Below are 11,132 nucleotides of genomic sequence, written 5' to 3' on the forward strand. Positions count from 1 at the left end.
TTTAGATATTAAGCTTAAATTGTAATTGTAAAATATAGAGTAAGTATTTCTTGTAAATTGTTATATGTTAAAAGAAAAAGAAAAGAAAAGAAAAGAAAAAAAAAAGAAAAGAAATATAAAAAAAAATAATAAAATAAAAATAAAAAAAAAATAAAAAAAAAATAAAAAAATAATAAAAAAAAAGAAAGAAAAAATATAAAAAAAAAGATATATAAAAAAAAATAGAAAAAAAAATATAATAATTAAAAAAATATAAAAAAAATATGTAGATAAAAATGAATGACGAACTTGGACAGTCCATAGTAAAATAGCTTTCGAATGAAGTAGAGGGCTAAAGAAGAATGTTGCAGTTTTTGCTGTGGAACTCTGAGAACATCATTTGGAAAAAAATTAATAAATATATATATATATATATATATAAAAAATTATTAAAAAAAAATACAAAAATAATTATTTATTAGTAGAATTGTTTATTATATTAGTATTAGTTTTAGGATAAGATACGAAAAAATGACTAATAAAATAAAAAATAGTAAAATTGGCGAATGGATTTAGTGTCCGCAGTCATATAAACCCAAATAAACAACAAACAAAACTCGCCCTGATGGAATACAATGTTGCCTAATTTACTGTTCCGTTCCGTCACAAATCGTCTGTCATTCAAGTCATTCTGTCAAAAACAAATTTGGTTTTGTTTTCAAAGTTCTATTTTGTTTTGATCTGTTTTGTTGAAGTTCTATTTTCTATTTGGTTCTATTTTTTAGTCATGAAGTTAAGTAGTATCGTGGGATATTTGAAGTTCTTGGGTACTGAAAATTCAAGAAGTTTTAAACTCTAGTCATCTTATTTTGGCTGCAAAAATAGAGGAAAGTTCTGAGCATACCATCAAAATATAATATGGTTTATTCCTTCAGTAAGGTCCAATCCCCACGAAATTAAAGGAACCCTATCTTTCACAAATGGCATGAGCATTAGCCAAATGTTATGTTCTTGTAAAGCAGAAAATAGTGGAAAATGTAAACATGTCTCTACTCTTGTTAAATGTAAGTATAAGGTATGTAAAGTTCCAAAAATAAATGCAATCATGAAAGGAATATTTTTGAAAGATGAAGTTTTCGATCCTAATAGCACTATTAATAATATTTAGAAAATATTAAAATATTACTAAAAGATTTTTAAATCGAAAACTTATTGGTCCATTTCCTTGGTAACACCTCCAAGTCTTCTAAAATTTGCAAGCCAAATGGATGCTGAAGCGTAGAAGACAAGAGGGAATTCAAAAAACTTACAATTCACGACCCCGTCTGTTCAGCTGGTAAATTCCAACAGAAAATGGACCTAATTACTCGAAGGAGTAAAGACCAATATAAAAATAAAATAAAATTTTTATTTTTAATTCAGTTGCAATGCGAAGGCAAAATAATCTTACTTTTCAATTAGAATACGGAGCGCAGTCCAGTCCATTGAATTGCAATTTTCGGCTCTTATTAAAAAAAAAATATTTTTTTTGAATATTTTTGATTTTACATTGATATTGTTTTAGGGAAAATGTGAAATTAATGGAACATTCAGTACATGAGTTGAAAAAATGTTAACAGATTGGCAAATGAAGACCATTTTTAATTGATCTAAACATTTATAGAAACAAAGTATATGGTTAATATAAATATTACCTGCCTGAAGTAACTTGGTGTACAAATCAATAGTAACCATAATTTTTATTCCCAGGGCCAGTGAGAAACAATGTGCATTTGATTTCTAAGTGTTCTAAGGAAAGATCTCGTAAGAATAAATAGATCTGTACAATGAAGATTAACCTAATCTGTTTAACCATCGAAATTATTGTATTGTTATAAAAATAAAAAAAGAATGTGTGTGTACTTTGTACGCACGTAAGAAGTTATACTTCTATCATATGATTATATGATTATAAACGAAATTAATATACTTTTTATTTATATTTTATTTAAATATTAAATTAATTTATACTTACTACTTCTCAAACATTTTTATTAAAATAGTGCCAAAAATTAAAATAATAAAATTATAAAACACACACAAACACATTAAAAATGCCACAAATGATTTCTGAACATTAATTGTCGGAAAAATTTTTAACTAAATACGTATTTTCTGAAAATAATATTATATAATAAATATACTTACAATCATAAAATGTATAAAAAAAAATAAAAAAATGAAAGTTTCTATTGGAATTCGAACCAACTTACCACGCGGCTGGTATTTGTGTTGTATTGGGATTCACTCGCATTAAAACTTCGCCACAGAGACAGCTTGTCATTATGTGCGAAGATCGTCTAACTTAACAGATTAACCTTTTGAGATTTTTAACTTATGTAAATCAAATTATTTTGATTTTGAATTGAAATGATTTAGAATTGAAAAAATACAACAAAACATAGAGTAAGAAAACAATATATTAGGTGAATATTGATAGAAATTTTGATGGTAGTCAAATTATGTAAATAAAAGTATTACATACTACTTATGTATTTTGGTAGGTTCAAGGTAGGTATCGGAGCCCGTATAACGACTAATAAATTTCGCAATCACTTGTGTCTTGCAAAGTGGCTATGTTCAAATATCATAACAAAATTTGATTAACTATTTATAAAACACTTACCAGTGAAAGATTCTTTAGCTTTGAATAAGCGAGATCTGCGGCACTCATACTAGTCACAGTTTGATGAGCTTTCACATTGGCATGCAACAATCATCTCTTCTATGTAAATAAGTCCAAAAATATAATATGAAAACTATTTAAAAAGGCAGTATAACCATTGACTAACTTTTTGTTTGTTGTTTCTCTTCCTACAAATTTTAAAACGCAACAAGCATACATATATAATTTTTGATAATTTTTGTCATGTCATTTGAACATCCAATGAGAACAAAGTTATAATGCGCATGCGCCCGGTCGCTAGGTATTACCATATAAAATTTCACCGTCATTACGCCCGTAAAGAAGTATAACTTCAATAAATCTCCATTTCATATTATTTACACTTACATACATTAACCTTTAATTTCATTGTGTCTACATTAGTGGCCATAGTCACAAACCTACTCTAGTCTACGGAGGTACTGTCTTTCGCAGATGTGGTAATACCGGGTTTGATACATTATTGCTAAATAAACTTTGTGAATAGTAACTTTTCACAAAATAGACAAAATAGAGTTTTAATAGTTTTTACTGTACTTAAATATTTTTTACATTCAGTGGTAATAACATATTATATTTTGTTTTGGTATTTAAATTTACCTAAATATTTATAGAAATATACTATACTAAAATCAAGATGCAGTAGAAATAAACAAACCAAGACACATTAAATGCTACTATGAGCACTCCCGAATCATAATTTACAATGTATATACATTGTAAATCCCAAATCATGATTTCCAAAGTTTGTACGTTGTGAATTATGATTCGGGAGTGCTCCTAATAGTAGCATTTAACTTGTCTTGGTTTGTTTATTTCTACTGCATCTTAATTTTAAATTTAGTGTAGATGTGGCCATCATAGGACGCTTACTTATAGATGCAATAAAATTATTGGTTTATTTTCATTTTAAATGTTATACTTCCAGTATTGTATGTATTACCTAGTATTAAAACATATATTTTTAATTAAAAATATAAATATCTTATTTTTATAATGAACAACATTAAATTTACTTCTTGCGGGAGTAGAAAAAAGTTATAGTAAATATTTTTAACTCGTTTAGCTTTTGATGATATTTGCCATATGTTTGTGTAAGACATGTTTAACGAGTAGTCTAAGGACATATTATTATACTTTGTTATACAAAATAGACATAAAATTTTGAAACTTTCAGCTTCACTTTTTCATTGTTTCAATATTAAATCCCAAATTTAGACTCTCCACCATTTTCTCATAAAAAAGTATGTTCAGTTTTTACCCCAGGTAGACCGAAACCACCAAAAAATTGATGTTACTTAAGTTTTTAAGTATTAAAAAAATGCGTTTCATCAGATACACAAAATAATAAAAAAAACTTTACTATTAAACCAAATTTTTAGTTAAAATAAAAACAAAATGTTTGCTTTCTGTGTAGAGTTACAAAAATAAGTTGAAATGCTATTTAATTTCGTATTATTTCCTGGTGATCCTCTGCCATACTAATTTTACATTGATCTTACATGCAAGCATTTGTAAATTAATTTACCATTAAAGGGCGGCCAAAGGCATATTCATATTAAATGGGTGGTTGTAGTTTTGTATATTTTATTTTCATTTGTATTATTTTTATTTTAGTTTTGTAATATTTTTAAGAACAAATAAAATAATTATAATTATTATGAACTGTTGTTTCTTTATCAAATTTCTTTTTTTTAAAAAGTATCAACAAATCCATATATTTAAATTCAATATAAATGTAAATTTTATAGATAGAATTTACATAAAACAAGAATTTTTAATGAATGTTCGTTCAGTTTATCTATTCTTCTTGTCTTTTTTCCTTATGCCTATTATGGTGTCGGATTATGGTCCGTTGTTTCTTTCACCCATTTTTCTATGCTTTTCTGTTTTTGGCTAGGCTTTTCATTTCTTCTTTCGTTTTGCCTCGTACATGTACTATATCCTCTATTTGATCCCTCCAATTCTTTCGGGGATGTCCTCTTCTCCTTTTTGTTGTGTTTCCCATTTCCAGAATTTTCCTGGCCATCCTTTCTGGTTTCATTCTTATGATATGTCCATACCATTCCAGTTGTTTATTTTGGATGTGATATAATATTGGCTCTATTTCTCTTCTTCATTTCTTATTCTACCCCATTTTCCTGCAATCATTCTTAAGTGTTTCATCTCCATTGCTTCTATTTTTGACTCATGTTTCTTCTGTATTGTCCAATTTTCGCCTTGCATAGGTTATTACTGGTCTTGTTATTGTATTATGCATCTTCCTTTTCACTTCCATTTGTATGTATTTATGTCCTAGTATGGGTTTATTTAAGGTATAAAATATTCGTGTCGATTTGTTTCCTTCGTTTGCAATTTCAGCGTCTATTTTCCCGTCGTGAGTTATTATACTCCCTACCTAGGTATTCATAGGTTGATACTTTTTTTAATGTTATCTGATTGCACTTTATTTCTCTGTTGTTTTAGGCCTTCCTTGTTATTTATTATCATTGTTTTGGTTATCTCTTAAGCTTTCGTTTCATTTTTCTGTACGCCTTACACCTTATTACTATTAATCCATATCATGTATTCCTTTTTTTGTTCTTCAGTTTTACTACATCCTTCCTGGCTCTTGGCATTTGAACACTTCAAAAAAAAATTATAGACATCAATTTCAATCCTATTCTTTAATTAATGTATGGTATTATATTATATCTCTGTTATTTGTAGTCTAAAAACAATCATACAAACAAATATTTGCATATTATACATATTATAATAATTACATACAATTGAACACATCTAAGATGAACGGAATTATCAATCAGTAGCCTCCGTCCTCCATAAATACTGAAATGACTGAAAATATTATTTTTTAGTCTACTGTCCTTGAGTGACTTACTGAAATTTGAATTGCCCGCCAAAAGTGACATTTCTGTCAGCCAAAATTTGGCAACACTGTATTCCATCAGAGCGAGTTTTAGCCGCAGCTAACAATTGTATGTATTAAATAAAATTAGTTTTTAAAATGCAGTACTGCAAGCAAAATACAATTAATTAAATTTACCTTTATATAATAATTGCATATCATATCAATATTGTGGAGCAATATATAATTTTTCTGCTTCATTGACAGAAGGTATGAAATATACGTCAATTTGACAATTTCAATTGACAATAGGTTTGTTCCAACATGAACTTTTGGACGGTCCAGAAACCGTCACGAAACTACTTGTACCGTTTGTTGTGCGCATGTTCGTAATTGTATCGCCCAGTTATCGTCCCATGACGGTAATAATATATTTGTCATTTTTGTTGGTGCCAGCTTGTGTGCTTTTAGTCGATCAAAGGCTCAAAAACTTTAAAGAATTAAATCCTAGTGCGCAAGTCAGTCCAACCAGCACATGCATTTGCCCGATTACCGAAATGATCATCACGAAACCGTCACCGAAAGATCACAATTCTTGTTGGAACAGTGGGAAGGACGATCCGATGACGATCATATTTTTGTTGGAACGGATTTTGTTTACTGCGCAGAAGCGTTACCGTTTCGTGACGGTTCTCGGTCGTGTTGGAACAAACCTAATATGAATTATTTAAGATAGTTGCAATATTTCTCCGCGACTCGCGCACGGTCGTTTCTCGTTTCCCTTTCCAAGTACTTGCACACCGCGAATACTTTGTAGTATTGACGGTATTGTGTATAATTTGTATTGTTATTAAATAACATATATTAAGATAAATTTTATCTTATAATATCCTAGTTTACTTTATATTTTTGTATTTGAAATTGTGCTGTTGTTTCCCGGTATTTTGAACTGTTTATGAAAAGTTATTTATTATAGTTGTTGTACATCGTACCTATTGTAGGAGCCTAAATATTAAGAATATTTATATATATAAGGTGAGTTAAATCGTTAAAATTAAGGTATTTAACGTAATAATAATGTTGATGAAATTTTAGAATGCCAGGTACAAACTGCAGTGTGGCCGTTTGTAGAAATAATTTTTATAAAAACAAGAAGTCTGCTGATGATGCTGATCAACAAATAGCATTTTTCACGTTTCCCAAAGATAAAAAACTAGAAAAAATATGGATTGAGCGCTGTTGCGGAAAAGATGAAATAAAAACAAAAACTGCTAGAGTATGTAGTAATCATTTCAAGAAGGATGATTTTGTGGATGATATGTATGCTCGAATAATGGGAACTAGACCTAAATTAAAATTAAAGAATGGAGGTAAGTATTGTTTTCTAATATAGTCGGTTCGCTAAACTCAGACGCAACTGGCTAGATATTTTAGTCGATATTTTTTTGTTTTTTGCCAATTTTGCAAAAATTGGTAAAATTACTAACTATTTAGTGATTATTAACTATTTAGTAATTATTTTTTATTACCGACTAAAACATTTAGAAAGTTGCGTCTGAGTTTAGCGAACAGACTATATTCTGTTTCTTATCATCACTATTTTGTAGCAATTCCAAGTGAAAACTTAAAATATCTGGGCGATGTTTCAAAACAAACAACAGCAATAAGTGCATGATAAAATGATAGAAATGAAAACACAAAAAGCTATCGTTGAAGAACTATTAGAGGTATACTCACATGAAAGAATCATTGATGTGTCTGATGTGCCCAGTACAAGCAATGAATCGGAGGAAGATATTTTAAAACGAAAATATGAGGAGTTGCTTAAAGAGAACAAAAAACTGAAAGAGAAATTAGAAGAAAATGAACAAGATTTGTATACTACCAGAACGAGGATTGTAGAACTAAATAAAAGAATCAAAGAAAAAGATATTGATAGTGAAAAAAATATTTTGAAACGCTTGGGTCACATGTTTAGTAAAAACGAAATTGAAATTATTTTGAAAAAGAAAACGAGGGCATGTTGGACGACGGAAGAAATTTCAAAAGCTTTCACAATAAGGTATTTTAGTAGAAGGTGTTACCTTTATCTAAGAAATACCCTTAAATACCCATTACCTGGAATATCAACATTACAGAATAGGGCTGCACACATTAATCTTAGATCTGGTCTCCTACAAGATGTACTTCAGGTGATGTATGTTGCTGGAAAATCTAAAACTGAGCTATAAAGAGTAACCGTCTTGTCCTATGATGAAATGAAAGTCTGTGCCCAGTATGAATATGACCAAAAAGAGGATGAAGTTGTTGGCCCTCATAGGTACATGCAAGTAGTGATGGCCAGAGGACTTTTTGATAAATGGAAGCAACCAGTGTACATTGGCTTTGATACAAGTATGACTGACAATATTTTACATTCAATAATTACTGAGTTGCATAATGTAAACTATAATGTAGTTGCATGCGTATCGGATTGTGGGGGAGGGAATCAAGGACTTTGGAAAAAATTGAATATTTCTGTTGATACCACCTATTTTACACATCCAGTCACAAAAGCACATATTTACATGTTTGCTGATGCTCCCCATCTTCTAAAATTAACAAGAAACTGGTTAATCGACACAGGATTTGAACTTGAAGATGGAAGTGTATTAAAAAAAGATCTATTAAAAGAACTAATTGAAGCTGCAAAAACAGAAATAAGTTCCCTGTATAAGCTGACTTTAGATCATTTAGAGGTAAAGAAAATGCGAAGACAAAATGTTGCACTTGCTGCAGAATTATTATCTCACACAACTGCAACAGCCTTAAAACATTATTTTAAAAATGCAGCCAGAGATAAAAAAATCGCAGCACAAAAACTTGGGGAGTTCATATAGAGCTTATTAATAGTTGGTTTGATTTAATGAATTCCTTTACACCTGTTACATCTACAACGAAACGACCTTATGGATTGTATATTTTGGAAGAGCAAAATAGGTTACTGGATCTAGTAATTAATACTGTTACTAAAATGGTGTGTATTGGAAAAAAATCCATGCAAATTTTCCAAAGGGGGATTATAATATCATCCAGATCTATCCAGGCGTTATTTACTGACCTAAAAGAGAAATATAAAATTTCCTATTTCTTAACACACAGATTAAATCAAGATTGTCTGGAAAACTTTTTCTCACAGGTAAGAAATAATTTGTTATCTATTTTAAGCATATTTATATTTAATTATTTTATATTTTTAGTTGAGAACAAGGGGTGGATTACATGACCATCCGTCACCTCTAAATACCCTTTACAGAGTGAGAATGATCATACTAGGAAAGAATCCAGGTATGGTGCAAAGAACTACCAACGTTTCTCATTACGGTGGCCAAGAAAATGAAGAATATATCGTTGCAAAAGCTCTTCAACAAGCAAAGATAAATATGTTGCCACCTGAAGCACCTACAAATAATATAGATACTGTGTTCATGGATCTGCAAAATCAAAGTACCAGTAGTTCAGACTTGTCAGTTCCAGATAATATTACTAAAGAAACCGAAACAGATGGGTTGATATATATTGCTGGTTTCATAGCATTTAAATTTAAAAATAAATTCCCAAATTTAGGAAGACGTACATATGAAGAACAAAATATAAATCTTCATAATTATTCTGTACCAACCTGGGTACAACATTTATCATTTGGTGGACTCACAAATCCTTCATCAGAATGGGTAGACCAAGTATTAACAATGGAAAAATATTTCCAAAATTTTCATGGTGAAAACCTAAATCGGGGTAAAAAAATTATACATCGAACTACAGAGTATATTTTCCATCATTGTTCGGATATACCTCTTTGTCTAGTAAAAACATACTGTAGACAAAGGATTTTCGTGCGGATTAAGTATTTTAATAAGTGCTTCAAACGTCAGGTTACCAGTGGCAAAAGAAAAAAAGATCAATCAATCAAAGAGAATGATCAATCACGGAAAAATATTAAAAAAATGAAAAAAATAATTATGTAAAAGAAAGCGGGGGAATGGTGCGCGCTTAAGCAGTAATCGCTTCTGGTGTAAATTTTTAGATCTGCAGTGACCGGCACAAAAAACGACCACCCCATAAAATGGATCATTTTTGATGTCTCGAATTTCCTAAACTTGTTGTCCGATTTAAGTGATTTTCTTATATAATATGTTATAGTCTTCTTTCTTTAATAATATTGCTGTAATAATATGTGTTTATAAACTGTGTTTTTTTTTCTCAAAGTTCACCACACCCTGTGGAATATTCTAGCAATTATAAAATACTGAAATTAAAACATAACTAATAGCTTCAGGTTTTCTTAACATTCCTTTTGTTGATTCATTCGCTTATGATGGATAGTAAAAAAGTTAGGTACTTTAACAACTAAGCATGTTCTTCATCAATACAGGATGTTTCCAAATAAGTGCGACAAACGTTAATTAACTCTGCATGTATGTTAATTCTGCATGAAAAAATAATTACCGTTTGATTTATAAACCTATGTCCGCAAATGCTTCGTTTCCGAGATAGGGAATGTTGAATTTTTTCTTACAAACTGATGATTTATTTATTGCTCTAAAACCGGTTGAGATATGCAAATGAAATTTGGTAGGTTTTAAGAGACAGTTATTGCACATTTTTTGATATGCAATTAAGAATTTTATATTCTTCATTAGAGTGCATACGGGTAATGCCAAATTTCATTTGCATATCTCAACCGGTTTTAGAGCAATACATAAATCGTCAGTTTGTAAGAAAAAATTCAATATCCCGTATCTCGGAAACGAAGCATTTGCGGACATATGTTTAGAAAGCAAACGGTCATTATTTTTTCATGCAGAATTACCCCTTAAAATGTGTCGCGCTTATTTCGAAACACCTTGTATGGATGAAGAACATGGCTAGATCTTAAAGTACCTAACTGTTTTATTATCTAACATAAGCGAACGAATCAAAAAGAGAATGTTAAGTTGGGTTTTAATTTCAGTCTTTTATAAATGTTAGAATATTCCACAAGGTGTGGCGAGCTTTGAGAAAAAAACACTGTTTGATTAGTACACCTGGTATACAATGATAATTTACCTATCTGGCAACAATATTATTTTAGCGACATTGTTCAAGAATAGGGCTATAACATATTAAAAAAATCAAATCGAACAACTGGTTTAGGAAATTCGAGACATCAAAATGACCCATTTTGTGGGGTGGCCGTTTTTTGTGCCGGTCAGTGTATCATAACGGTCATTACGTTAAAAGCTCTATATTTAAAAAATAATTATTATTCTAATAATGAATGGGTTGCATGTGTGAGTCCATACTATTGTAGTAAAGAAAAGAGAGACGTTCTCACAAACAATTTATTTTACAACTGACGACCGGTTTCGCTGTCTACAATATTCACAGCATCTTCAGGTCACGGTAAAAGTAAAACGGATTATTATTCTACTTTGAATACTTAAAATAAGTTGTAGAAGCCTCTGGTAGAGAAGCGACTTTTACTATCTATAATTTCCTTTGCTGGATTGACAGGAGCAAAATCATACTCATTAAATTTATCGGGATTTAACGGACATATATTCCAGATGCACTAAAACC

General features: G+C 29.9%; 1 protein-coding gene and 1 long non-coding RNA gene across 2 annotated transcripts; both read left to right on the forward strand.

The window, feature by feature from the left end:
• The first annotated feature begins 405 nt into the window (after positions 1–405).
• On the forward strand, positions 406–4,343 carry LOC126880217 (uncharacterized). The gene is made up of 2 exons (XR_007696492.1): positions 406–1,043; positions 1,544–4,343. It is a non-coding gene; the product is annotated as an uncharacterized LOC126880217 (long non-coding RNA).
• A 2,241-nt stretch (positions 4,344–6,584) lies between these two features.
• Positions 6,585–8,401, forward strand: LOC126880212 (uncharacterized). Its single transcript, XM_050644002.1, has 2 exons — positions 6,585–6,901; positions 7,139–8,401. The coding sequence occupies exon 2, from the start codon at positions 7,211–7,213 to the stop codon at positions 7,760–7,762; it is 552 nt and encodes a 183-aa protein (XP_050499959.1). The 5' UTR covers positions 6,585–6,901; positions 7,139–7,210; the 3' UTR covers positions 7,763–8,401.
• Positions 8,402–11,132: the final 2,731 nt, after the last annotated feature.

Source organism: Diabrotica virgifera, chromosome 2 (genome assembly GCF_917563875.1).
Source record: "Diabrotica virgifera virgifera chromosome 2, PGI_DIABVI_V3a".
In the NCBI taxonomy this organism is placed as follows: domain Eukaryota; kingdom Metazoa; phylum Arthropoda; class Insecta; order Coleoptera; family Chrysomelidae; genus Diabrotica; species Diabrotica virgifera.

Excerpts from the sequence above, each read along its gene's own strand:
- LOC126880212 (XM_050644002.1), top strand. The coding sequence starts at position 7,211 with ATGATAGAAATGAAAACACAAAAAGCTATCGTTGAAGAACTATTAGAG.